Source organism: Alligator mississippiensis, chromosome 1 (genome assembly GCF_030867095.1).
Source record: "Alligator mississippiensis isolate rAllMis1 chromosome 1, rAllMis1, whole genome shotgun sequence".
Lineage (NCBI taxonomy): Eukaryota > Metazoa > Chordata > Crocodylia > Alligatoridae > Alligator > Alligator mississippiensis.
Genome location: NC_081824.1, coordinates 367,568,693 through 367,581,979, shown reverse-complemented (window position 1 = coordinate 367,581,979; position 13,287 = coordinate 367,568,693). Strand labels below are relative to the sequence as shown.

The following is a 13,287-nucleotide window of genomic DNA, read 5'->3' as shown; positions in this document are numbered from 1 at the left end:
ACATGCAGCCAAGCAGGAAACAAGAGTCACTGAAGGCTGAATAAACTCCTTTTCTTTAATAGCATCTTTTTCCAAACAATATTTTCAAAATATTTTTGCTTCATACGCACTCTTTTTAGGGAAAAAATCAGTTTGACACTTAGAATCAGAGCATAGCATACCTAGGTAGACTAGATACCTAAGTAAGCAGCAACACTTATTTAAGCACACTTGCACTTGGGCCACGTATAGGTATTACAGTTCTACCAGAAGAATTTCCATTTGCCCAGTAGAAACTACAAGCATACAAACATTTATTCAATTTTTCCTGGGGAAATATGTCCCCTCTGGGAAAGATCTTCCAGGTCAGCACCTGGAACATCGTTTTGCAAGAGGAACTAAGGTAGTGATGGTGGGGGCCAGGTACTAGGCCCAGGGACATTCTTCCCAAACCCTCTTCCCCAGCCCCACTGGCTTACCCTTGCCACATGTACTGAGTGACAAGGGCAGCAATCTCAAAGCTAACAGGGCTGGAAACTGGGTTTAGGTAGGCTTTCCTGCACCCAAAATCTTTAAATGCCACATGTTCCACCCAGGTCCTTAAATGCCACGGGGACAGAAGTCGGGGCCAGGAAAACAGCAAGACAATGTTTCCCACGGTTCATCAGACCAGGGACTGCCCAGTCTGAGGAATGGGTGAAGGGCTCTGCCTTGCTGTTCCACTCGCCACCTATTTGTGGCCTTGATCTCTGCAGTTGCAACCTCCCTTCCATTTTCTGAAGATACCAGAAGGACAAACAAGTAAACCAGCTAGTAGAAACATGAACTTTCCAGACAAGTGTTAGACGCGGGAGCGGCGAGAGACGCGCGGGTGAAAGCTCGCTGCGCCCCAGCTCCCCCGAAGCCCCCCAGAAACCCTCCAGCAGCCGCGGAGCCCCCCGCTGACCCCCAGCGCAGCCGGGGTAACCGGGGCCCGTGGAGAGAAGGGGCTAACCCCCTTAGTGTGTGTGTGGGAGGCGGCAGCTGAGTGGAGCTGGGCCGGGTCAAGCCCCGCCCAGACCCCTACTTGGCCCAGCCCCCCAGGGAGCCACGCGACCGGAGCCGTGCGACCAGGCTGCACAAACAGGCGCGCTTCTCTGCCGGCGCGTGAGTTAGCGCAGAGTTCGTGCGGGAGGGCGCCAGACCCTGCCTGCGCACTCCCCAGGATAGACAGTCCCAGCCGTAGCCAGCCTACCAGAGGCATGACACGGATGGGCACGCGCCGCACCCCGAGGGTCCCCTCGGGCTCCGCGGCCCCCCCCTCTGGCACCTCAGAGACGGCCACCCAGACGGAGCCCCTGGTTCCGGGCTCCACGCAGACGGAGCCCCTGGCTCTCGGCTGCGGGGGCTGCCTGTCCCTTTTTCAGGCTCTGGGGCCTGGGAGCATGGCGACCTCCCCTTGCGGGGTCTGCTCCCTTTTGGGGTCTCTGGCGCGCCAGCTGGAGGAGCTCCAGGCCACAGTCCACAGACTGCGTGCCATCAGGGACTGCGAGCAGGAGATAGACTCCTACTGCCAGGCCCTTCTCCCCCGGGAGGCAGAGGGTAGATAACAGTCTCCCTCCAGGCCAGAGGAGGACTCTGGGACCTTCTGCTGTGTCCAGCCAGGGGCATGGACCAAGGTGGTCAAGGGCCCTAAGGCCCGCCGCACCAAGGCCCCACCCCCGCGAGAACTGAGCAATAGGTATGCACCTCTTGCTGCCCCAGCAGAGCCTGCTGAGTTGCCGGCCCCCACAGGCAACATGGGCCTAACTGCAACTCCCGCCCCTGCTCTCCCCAAGACAAAACGTAAGGTGTTTGTTGTGGGAGACTCCCTCCTGAGGGGGACGGAGGGGCCAATCTGCCACCCTGACCCCTTAGCCCGGCAAGTCTGCTGCTTCCCAGGGGCCCGCACCCGGGACATTGCAGAGAGGATCCCCAAGCTCCTCAAACCCACAGACCACTATCCCATGCTCCTTATTCATGTGGGCACCAATGACACGGCTCGGAGCACTCCCAGCCAGGTCATGAGGCGCTACAGGGATTTGGGAGCGGGGCTTAAGGGTCTGGGGGCACAGGTGGTGTTCTCGTCGATCCTCCCAGTCTCAGGCTATGGGCTGAGAAGGGACAGGAGGATATATGTGGTCAACCAAAGACTGCGGCGCTGGTGTCGTCAGGAAGGCTTTGGCTTTCATGACCACAGCCCGCTCTTTGGCGAGAGAGGCAGCGAGCTGCTGGGAAGAGATGGTCTCCACCTCTCTCCCCTAGGGAGGAGGCTCTTCTCAGCCAGACTGGCTGACCTGCTCCACCGGGCTTTAAACTAAGCCCGCTGGGGGACGGGGGGACTACCGCCACTGCTGGCCCACTGAACAATCCTTGCAAAGCCAGCGGATCACGGCACTCAAGGGAGCCCACCCCAGCCCCAGGCCTGGTAAAATCTGTGGGCAGGGAAGGAGCCCCCCAGGGGGCACTTGCCTGCCTGTACACAAATGCCAGGAGCTTGGGGAATAAGCAGGAGGAGCTCATCCTCCTGCTCAGTGCAAACAATTACGATGTCATAGGGATCACGGAGACCTGGTGGGACTCCACCCATGACTGGACCACGGGGATAGATGGCTATACCCTGTACAGGAGGGATCGTGTAGAGAAAAGGGGCGGGGGTGTAGCTCTCTATGTTAAGGAAAGCTACGCATCCCTGCAAGCCGATATTGGCGACCAGGGTGGACGGCTGGAGACCCTCTGGGTTAAAATCCGTGGGGAACACGGCACAGGGGACACAATGGTGGGAGTCTATTACAGACCTCCCACCCAAAGTCCTGAGCTAGACCAGGAGTTTGCCCAGGAACTGGCTGAGGCAGCTTGCTCCAGGACCATGGATGTCATGGGTGACTTCAATTACCCAGACATCTCGTGGGAGGATCGCTCAGCAAAATCTGAGCGGTCGCAGAGCTTCCTCTCGTGCATGGATGACCTCTACCTGACTCAAGAAGTCTATGGGCCAACGAGAGGCAAAGCGCTGCTCAACCTGGTGCTGGCTACTGGGGAGGACCTAGTTGGCGACCTAGTGATCGATGGGAAGCTGGGTGACAGCGACCACGAGCTGATCACCTTCACCATCCGCCGAAAAGCTGGCAAGTCAGTCAGCAACACGCAAGTCCTTGACTTCAGGAAAGCCGACTTTGACAAGCTCAGGAGGCTTGTCAGTGAGACCCTAAGGGACTGTGACTACAGGGAGAGGGGAGTTCAAGAAGAGTGGTTGCTCCTCAAGGGAGCGATCCTCAATGCACAAACTAAGTCTATTCCATCTCGGAGGAAAGTCAGCAAGCCCCCTGGCTCTCCAGGGACCTAGCAGACCTCCTGAGGCTAAAAAGAAAGGCCTACAAAGGATGGGGGATGGGAGTCACCTCCAAGGAGGATTATTTTGCACTGGTCCGGTCCTGTAGGGAGCAGACCAGGAAAGCCAAGGCTGCAACTGAACTCCAGCTAGCTTTGAGCATCAAGGACAATAAAAAGTCCTTTTTCAGATATGTGGGGAGCCGGAGGAAAAGCAGGGGCAACGTTGGACCCCTGCTGAACCAGATGGGGCAACTGACAACTGACGCCCAGGAAAAAGCCAACCTATTAAATAGGTACTTTGCGTCGGTCTTTCATCAGCCCCATGGGATGCCCGTGCCTGCTACAGGGCCGGGAAGTCCGGGTGAGGGTGATCCCCTGCCCTCCATTAATGCTGACTTTATGAAGGAACATCTTGAGAAGCTGGATACCTTCAAGTCAGCCGGCCCTGACAATCTTCACCCCAGGGTACTCAAGGAGCTGGCGAACATCATAGCCCAGCCTCTAGCGCGGATCTTTGAAAACTCTTGGCGCTCTGGTGTAGTGCCCGAAGACTGGAAGAAGGCCAACGTGGTGCCTATCTTCAAGAAAGGGAGGAAAGTGGATCCGGCTAACTATAGGCCCATCAGCCTGACTTCTATCCTGGGGAAGATCTTAGAAAAGTTTATTAAGGAGGCCATCCTTAATGGACTGGCTGACGCCAACATCTTAAGGGATAGCCAGCATGGGTTTGTTGCGGGTAGGTCTTGCTTGACCAATCTCATTTCCTTCTACGACCAGGTGACCTATCACCTGGACAAGGGAGAAAAGATTGATGTCATATATCTTGACTTGAAAAAAGCCTTCGATCTGGTGTCCCATGATCGTCTCTTGGAGAAACTGGCCAATTGTCGCCTTGGGTCCCCCACGATCCACTGGCTGGAAAATTGGCTCCGGGGTCGGACCCAGAGGGTAGTAATTGATGGAAGTCACTCATCGTGGTGTCCTGTGACCAGTGGGGTCCCCCAAGGCTCTGTCCTTGGACCCATACTGTTCAACATCTTCATTAATGATGTGGACACTGGAGTCAGAAGCGGACTGGCCAAGTTCGCCGATGACACCAAACTTTGGGGCAAAGCATCCACACCAGAAGACAGGCGGATGATCCAGGCTGACCTGGACAGGCTCAGCAAGTGGGCGGATGAGAATCTGATGGTGTTCAACGCCGATAAATGCAAGGTTCTCCACCTTGGGAAAAAAAACCCGCAGCATCCTTATAGGCTCGGCAGTGCTATGTTGGTTAGCACTATGGAAGAAAGAGACTTGGGGGTCATCATTGACCACAAGATGAACATGAGCCTGCAATGCGATGCTGCGGCTAGTAAAGCGACCAAAACGCTGGCTTGCATCCATAGATGCTTCTCAAGCAAATCCCGGGACGTCATTCTCCCCCTGTACTCGGCCTTAGTGAGGCCGCAGCTGGAGTACTGCGTCCAGTTTTGGGCTCCACAATTCAAAAAGGATGTGGAGAAGCTTGAGAGAGTCCAGAGAAGAGCCACGCGCATGATCAGGGGTCAGGGAAGCAGACCCTACGATGACAGGCTGAGAGCCCTGGGGCTCTTTAGCCTGGAAAAGCTCAGGCTCAGGGGTGATCTGATGGCCACCTACAAGTTTATCAGGGGTGACCACCAGTATCTAGGGGAATGTTTGTTCACCAGAGCGCCCCAAGGGATGACGAGGACGAATGGTCACAAACTACTACAAGATCGTTTCAGGCTGGACATAAGGAAGAATTTCTTTACTGTCCGAGCCCCCAAGGTCTGGAACAGCCTGCCGCCGGAGGTTGTTCAAGCGCCTTCATTGAACACCTTCAAGATGAAACTGGATGCTTATCTTGCTGGGATCCTATGACCCCAGCTGACGTCCTGCCCTTTGGGTGGGGGGCTGGACTCGATGATCTTCCGAGGTCCCTTCCAGCCCTAATGTCTATGAAATCTAAAAATCTATAAGGTAATCTGTAAGTCTCAGCAACAGCTTTGAAAGACGCACTGGAGCAGATGATACAGAAAAAAAGTGAAGTAGAATGAAACACCAAATCAATATGAAAGGAAGGAAAAACTCAGTTTTCATCCCTCAGTAGTTATTGTCTGGTCCTGCAACAGGGAGGCAGAAGAAGGAGAACATCAGGCACCTGCAATCCATGGGACGTCCTGCTGTACAGCGCAGGTAAGCAATAAGGGGCCCATTGGGCATCAGAGCCGGTGGGCAACAAAGGCACCAGTCACAGGGCTGAAGTGCCTCTACACCAATGCTAGGAGCATGGGGAACAAGCAGGATGAACTAGCACTCCTGCTTGCAGAAAACACTTACAACTTAGTGGGGTTAACAGAAACCTGGTGGGACTCTGCCCACGACTGGGCAGTACACATTGAGGGCTATAAGCTGTACAGAAAGGATGGAGTGGGGAGGAGAGGGGAAGGGGTTGCGCTCTATGTCAAGGAGTGTTATACATTGACCCTTATCAAAATGGAATCAGAGGAGGAGAGAGTAGAAGAATTGTAGGTTAGGATACATGGAGGTCAAGGGGAAAGGGATTTGGTGGCAGGGGTCTGCTACAAACCTCCACACCAAGGGGAAGAACTAGATTTGGAGCTCCGGATGCAGCTCTTGGAGACCATAAAGACTAGGGAAGCAGTAGTCATGGGAGACCTAAACTACCCTGACATCCGCTGGGAGACACAGACAGCAAATTCCCACCATTCACGCAGGTTCCTATCCTGTGTACAGGACATCCACCTGATGCAGGAGGTACATGGTGCCACTAGGGGGAATGCCTTACTGGAACTGGTATTAGCAATGGGAGATGACATGGTAGGGGACCTACAGATCAGTGGTCACCTGGGGGACAGTGACCACCAAATAATAGAATTCATCATAAGGTGCAGTGGGAAAGGTAACTAGTAGGGTGGAAGTGCTAGACTTTAGGAAGGCTGACTTTGGTGAGCTCAGGTGTTTAGTCAATGACGCACTGTAGAGTAAGAGATTTGGTGAGATGGGAGCCCAGGAAGGGTGGCTGTGCCTTAAGGAAGTGATCCTCTGGGCACAGAGGGAGACAATCCTGATGCAGGGGAAAAGGGGGAAGGGGCCAAGAGGCTTCCTTGGCTGACCAGAGAAATCCAGAGACCCTAAGGGCAAAAAGTGGGGCATATAAGCAGTGGAAACAGGGAGAAATTACTAAAGAGGAGTATACCGCCTCAGCTCGCAGTTGTAGGGAGGCAGTTAGAAAGGCCAAAACTACCATGGAGCTGAGGATGGCATCCCAAGTTAAGGATAACAAAAAATTGTTTTTCAGATCTATAGGGAGTAAAAGGAAGGCCCAGGGTGGTATAGGACCGCTACAGAATGGGCAAAAGCAATTGGTGACAGACAGGGGGGACAAGGCTGAACTCCTCAATGAGTTCTTTGCCTCAATGTTCCTAAACGAGGGGCAAAACAAGTCTCACAATGGGATTGTAGAGAGGCAACAGCAGGGCTCCAGACTACCAAGCACTGACCCTGAGATGTTGCAGAGTCACTTGGAAGGACTGGATGCGTTTAAGTTGGCAGGCCCGGATGAGTTCCATGTGAGGGTACTGAAGGCACTGGCTGATGTCATTGCACAGCCACTGGCAAGAATATTTGAGTACTCGTGGTGCATGGGCCAGGTCTCAGAGGACTGGAAAAGGGCCAATGTGGTCTCTATTTTCAAGAAGGGGAGGAAAGAGGATCCAGGCAACTATAGGCCAGTCAGTCTCATCTCCATTCTTGGCAAAGTCTATGAAAAGATTATTAAGGCTCTGTAACAGGCGCCTGCTCTGGGCTGATCTAAGCATGGCCCGCACACCTGTTCCTGGGCCAACCGCCCGCCTTCTCGTCTGCCATGCCTTGTTAATTGGTTAATTGATGTTAATTAGTGGGATGCTGCCCATTTACTGCCCCAATACCAGGAGGTGCTATCTGCGGCTCCGTTTCCTCCCCTACACTGCAGCCCATGCCTCACCGATGGTACCGATGTTGTTTGTCTGGGCCTTGTTGTAATTTGGCTCCTTCATCCTCACTGGGCCCTCCTCGGCCCTGCCTCTCTCTGTGCCTTCACTGGCGCTCGGGCCTTCTGCAGCCCTGTCTGGCACTGTGCCCTCTCTGGGGCTTCTTGATGCTGCCCCTCTCTCTCGGGCTGGGCTCGGTGCACCCCGAATGCTATGCCCTCACTGGCACTGGGGTCCCCACACTGCTGGGGGTCCTGTGCGAGGCCTCCTCCTCCCCTAATACCTTCACCCAAACCACTGGTTACATATAGCAAACACAAAGCATAAGCCCCAAGGCTATAACATAAATCTTAGCCCTCTGTCTCCAACGTTCTTCCCGCCACACCAGGCGTGCTCTATCTCTCACCAGTCTCAAGCTGATGTATTCAGACCTCTTCCCTTTACTCTCTCTGGCAGAGCTCCTTCTCCCTTAGCTGCCAGCAGGGAACTCCTCCTGGCCTCCGCCCTGTGGTTTATATAGGAGCCAGGCCCTGCCCTTCTGGTCAGCTGACCAGGAAGGTGTGAGTCACTGGCTCCCTCAGGTTACCCTAGCAACCAGCCCCTGCATAGTTACTCTGGCTCTACAAGTAGCAGGCACCTTAGTGCCCTACTACAGACTCATATATGTGAGAGCCCAGCAGGAAAAATTATGCTGAGGGGAAACCAGCACGGGTTTGTAGCAGGTAGATCACGCCTGACTAATCTAGTCTCTTTTTATGACCAGGTTACAAAACACCTGGATGCAGGAGTAGGGGTAGACATCATTTACTTAGACTTCAGGAAGGCCTTCAATATGGTATCCCACCCCATACTAGTGAACAAATTAAGAGGCTGTGACTTGGATGATTACACAGTCTGGTGGGTGGCAAATTGGCTAGAGGGTCTGTCGCAGGGCACCTCGGTGCCCTGCTCCTAGAGAGGAGAAACTGCCAGGGAGCGAGTGAGCGCGCCCTGGCCTGACATAACGAGCCCAGCTGAGGCTTGCTCAGGTAATGAGTGCAGCTGCGGGTTGCCGGAGCAACCAAGGGGAACCAGCTGCCTGTAGGAGGCAGGGCCTGGCCCTTATAAAGCTCAGGGCTGAGGCCAGGCTGGGAGTTCTCTGCCAGCAGCCAGAGAGGCAGGAGCTCCCTCAGCCAAGATATGGGGAGAAGCCCGACGGGCAAGTACAGCTCATGATAGCCCTGAGAGGATAGGGCACTATGGTTAGCCAGGGGGCTTTATGTTTGTGTTATAGCCAGGAGGCTCTAGTTTACGTTTGGCTCTGTATATTACACCCGGAGGCTTGGGTGAGGCTGTAGGGGTTGGAGGAGGCCTCAGTTACAGGGACCCCAGAGAGTGTGGGGTGCCCTAGCGCCAAGAGAGCGCATTATTTTCATAGCGCCAGGGAAGGCGCGGCTCGCATGCCGGTGTGTGAGTAACTGGTGGCGAGGAGCGCGGCCAGTGGGTCGCGGGCGCAACCCGTAGGTTGCGGATGGGGACCTAGACCCCGGATTGCGTGTGGGGGAACATAGACCCCGGCCCCAGGAAAGGGGCGGTATTATTGAGTAGCCCAGTGTGGGCACGGCGAGCCCCAAAGAGGGGGGAGCGCCATACTGAGGAGCCCTAGAGAGAGGGACAATTACTGAGAAGCCCGAGACGGGCATAGCGAGCCCGGCCGCAGGCTAGTGCGGTAACACCCCTCAGACTGAGGCAGGGCGCTGCGGTTGCCCCGAGAAGACAGGGAGTAGCAGCACGGTGAGCCAGGGTCAGAGAGGGTGCCCGTGCGGTTGGCCCATAGGACCGGAGGCCCGCTAGAGAGTCCCTGAGTGGAACCATACTGGCAGGGAAGGCCCAGAGTGGGCAAGACGAGAGTTCCAGCAAGAGGCTGGGCACGAGAGAGGGCGCCCAGAGTGGGCCACAGTAAAGAGGAGGCCCGAGAAGTGGGCACACAGACCGGACAATGTCCATTACATCTGCGAGGCTTGGGGCGTGGTATTAGGGGTTGGTAGGAGCCACGCATAGCCCACAAGGCTAGGGTGTCCGGGGAACACCCACCATATCGGGAGACCCCCAGGGGGTCCGGAAGAACCGCGGGGACAGAGGTCCCGAGTAGCCGTGCCCAGGGAAAACACAAGGCAGCCTCCCAACATTATATTTACCATCAAAGACGTGGCGGGAGAGAATTAGAGGGTGTCTTGGGCCGGCCTGACACGGAGCGAGGGACCTCAACGAGATCACGGCCCTCCGCGAGGACCCCACCGTGACAGGGTCATACCCAGAAAGTGGCAGTGGACAGGTTGGTATCAACCTGGAAGGGCATGGGCAGTGGGGTCCCACAGGGCTCAGTCCTTGGACCGATACTCTTCAATGTCTTCATCAGTGACTTGGATGAGGGAGTGAAGTGTACTCTGTCCAAGTTTGCGGACACTACAAAACTGCGGGGAGAAGTGGACACACCGGAGGGCAGAGAACAACTACAAGCAGACCTGGACAGGTTGGATAAATGGGCAGAAAACAATAGAATGCAATTTAACAAGGAGAAATGCAAAGTGTTGCACCTAGGGAGGAAAAATGCCTAGCACACCTACTGCCTAGGAAATTACCTGCTTGGTAGCACGGAAGTGGAAAGGGATCTCAGAGTCCTAGTGGACTCCAAGATGAACATGAGCTGTCAGTGTGACAAAGTCATCAGCAAAGCTAACTGCACTTTATCATGCATCAGCAGATACATGACAAACAGAACCAAGGAGGTCTTCCCCTCTATCGGGCACTGGTCAGACCACAGCTGGAATACTGTGTGCAGTTTTGGGTGCCACACTTCAAGAGGGATGTGGATAACCTGGAGAGGGTCCAGAGAAGGGCCACTCGTATGGTTAAGGGCTTACGGGCCAAGCCCTATGAGGACAGACTAGGGCACCTGGACCTCTTCAGCCTCCACAAGAGAAGGTTGAGAGGCGACCTTGTGACTGTCTATAAATTCATCATGGGGGCGCAGAAGGGAATTGGTGAGGCTCTACTCACCAAGGCGCCCCGGTGGTCACAAGAAATAATGGTCATAAGTTAGCAGAGAGCAGATTTAGATTGGACATTAGGAGGAACTTCTTCACAGTTAGAGTGGCCAAAATCTAGAATGGGCTCCCAAGGGAGGTAGTGCTCTCTCCTACCCTGGGGTTCTTCAAGAGGAGGTTAGATAAGCATCTAGCTGGGGTCATCTGAACCCAGCACTCTTTCCTGCCTATGCAAGGCATCGGACTTGATGATCTATTGAGGTCCTTTCCGACCCTAACATCTATGAATCTATGAATAGTATAAGTCTGTCATTCTGGTCAGAAAAGAAAAATCAGGATGCAGCATTGATGCAAAAGATACTCATCAAGTAGCTTAACATAAATAAAGAAATAGAGTCTAATGATACTAGAATATCACAAATACTAGGGGTGTGCAAAACAGGCCGTATTCCATTCAGATTCAGGCTGATTTGGGGGACAGTGATTTGATTTGTTGATTTGGATCTCTGTCCCTGATTCAATTTGGCTGAATCTGCAGATTCGATGCTGATTCAGAGAATCAGCTATTAGGCCATAGACACAGCTTTAAATGTTTTTTTCTACAACCTTAAGGTACCAGGCACAGCTCATGAATGCTGAGACGGTGGAGCGGATGGAGCATCAGACAGGAGCGTGGGAGGGCCCCCCCGTATGCTCGGTGGTGGACCCGGAAGTGGATCAGAAGTACTTCCAGTCCACTTCCAGTTCTGCCACTGAGTCCCCTGTGCACTCCGCAGCAGACCCAGAAGTGGACTAGAAATGCTTCTGGTCCACTTCCAGGTCTGCTACCTAGTGTGCTGGGGACCCCCTTGAGCTCCTGTGGGACGCTCCATCCGCCCCACCATCTCAGCATTCACAAGCCGCCTGGTACCTTGAGGTATGTAGAGAAAACATTTAAAGCTGTGTTTATGTCCGAATTGTCAAATCTCTCCAAATTAATTTGGAGGGTTCCGATTTGATTCGGAGAGATTAAAGGGTTTCCTGATTCAATTCAGATTTGCGGATTCAGTCGCCAAATCGAATCAGCGACCGAAGCTTAGCAGAACCCTAACAAATACAGCAACGTATCCTGGCTATATCATTCTCAGTCCCTATTTAATCTCTACTGGTTTCCAATTTACAAATATAATTCATGATCAGTCTAATGGAAAATTTTAAATCTTTACAAAACATTGCCTCATTCTGCCTCTGTCCTGTGAACCTTTAAACTCTTTGCACTATTATATGGAAAAAGCCTCCAAGATAGGAGACTTACTGAGAGGCTCTATTAAATTCCTCGTGCTCACACTTCATTTTCACTACATTCACTATTCAGCTTTAAATCTACCATTAACTTAATTATCAGTAGGTCCTTGTTCTTATTCTACATATCATTTTTGTTTTACTATAACACATGCTTTTCTTAACTAAGTGTATTATAAAAACAGATAATAATTATAAGTTATAATTGTGTTTGAATAAAGACAGGTTGTTCCTTACTAAAGTATGTGGTAGACATCATCAGATCTTCCTTTGCGTAATCTCAGTGTCCAGGCACCTGGATTTGCTTTCAGCTGGAAATATCCCTGTAATGCAAGAGAAAATTCTAGCAGTCTGGTTCTACCAAAATTTAAAAGCGTTCTCCTTCATATGTAAACCTAGACCATCTAGCAATCAGCCTTGTAATCAAGGTTACTATCTGTTGCCTAGATATTGGTCCTAGAATATTGGTCCTGAAACCAATATTACAATTGAAAGCCATCAAGTGCTTTCTCCCTGTATATTCAGATACATATTTCCTAGTGATAAGGACACTTGTACTTACCTGGATATGAAGAACCTCTAATAAGAACATGGCCTAACATTATGTAGTATAGCAGAAGCAAGTTGGTCTTTTTGTACCCTACTGATACAGAGTTACATTTTTCAAAACCAATATTTAAAAGGTTGCTCCTTTCCATTTCCTCTGATATCGCAGGTAAGTAATCTAATTACCGAACATAATTTTCACTTCACTTCTCCTCTTCTCCCTCAGCCTCCTTTCATGCTCTCTAGTGAATATGTTATTAGTGACTACTCTCAAGAAAATAGGAACAGCATGGTGTAATTATAACAACTGTAACAGAATACTGTAACAAATATGTAAGTTTCCAGGTTTGGAAGATTCTTTGAAGAAATTATTTCCAGTTAGAAAGAAATTTCCTATCTAGCTCAACTCTTAACATGGAATAATGGGGAATATCTAATACACTCTGAAACCCAGAGGAGGTAGGCCCCTGAAAGCAAAGGAGCATTGGTAGATGTGACTCTAAATGACTGAACTCTGAGGACTGAATATACTGTTAAAATCTGTGTAAGTGCTATATTACATTTGCTAATGTTGGTTGAATGAGCAAAGGATGGCAGAAATGGTAATTTCTCTTCAAGAAAGGAAGATTCTTGTTGTGCACTGCTGCTGTGGTCAGTACAAAATGAACTTTATTCATTAAGGAACATGTAGGTTCTGTAAAACTGAAAAGAAACCAATGAGAAAAAAAAAAAACATGTTGAGAATCCAAAAAGCATCGTCAGGTGTTTGTTTGTTTGTTCTGTTTTTTATATTCTTTCCTATGCAAGAAAATGTTCTTGTTTGTGTTTTAAAATAAACATTATATCCTATTGTTTTCATCCTTATTTACCATGGTATATGGCATATTCTACACGTCTATATTTTGATTTTATATTTATATTTATTTTATTTTTTATATGATATAAAAAAGATTTATGGGTTAAAAAATTATTAGCAATGTCAGAAGGACATTGTGACTCACTGTCATGAAATACTATGAAAAAGAGGTATAAGCTATCAGTGTAGAATCCTCTCAGTTTACTCAATTTTGCTATACTATACAACAGTCTGTTAAGGCATACAT

The 13,287-nt window shown here is 51.2% G+C and overlaps 1 protein-coding gene across 5 annotated transcripts in view; it reads right to left on the bottom strand.

Annotated features, from left to right (window-relative positions):
• UGGT2 (UDP-glucose glycoprotein glucosyltransferase 2) overlaps positions 1-13,287 on the bottom strand; it is a 226,081-nt gene that overhangs the window by 45,217 nt on the left and 167,577 nt on the right. For all 5 annotated transcript variants that reach the window (XR_002090063.2, XM_019486946.2, XM_019486945.2 and 2 more), the window contains one exon: positions 11,876-11,961. Coding sequence is in view for 4 of the 5 variants with exons in the window: in XM_019486946.2 (XP_019342491.1) it covers positions 11,876-11,961 (86 nt within the window). In the remaining variant the exon portion in view is untranslated. The remainder of the gene's footprint in view (positions 1-11,875; positions 11,962-13,287) is intronic.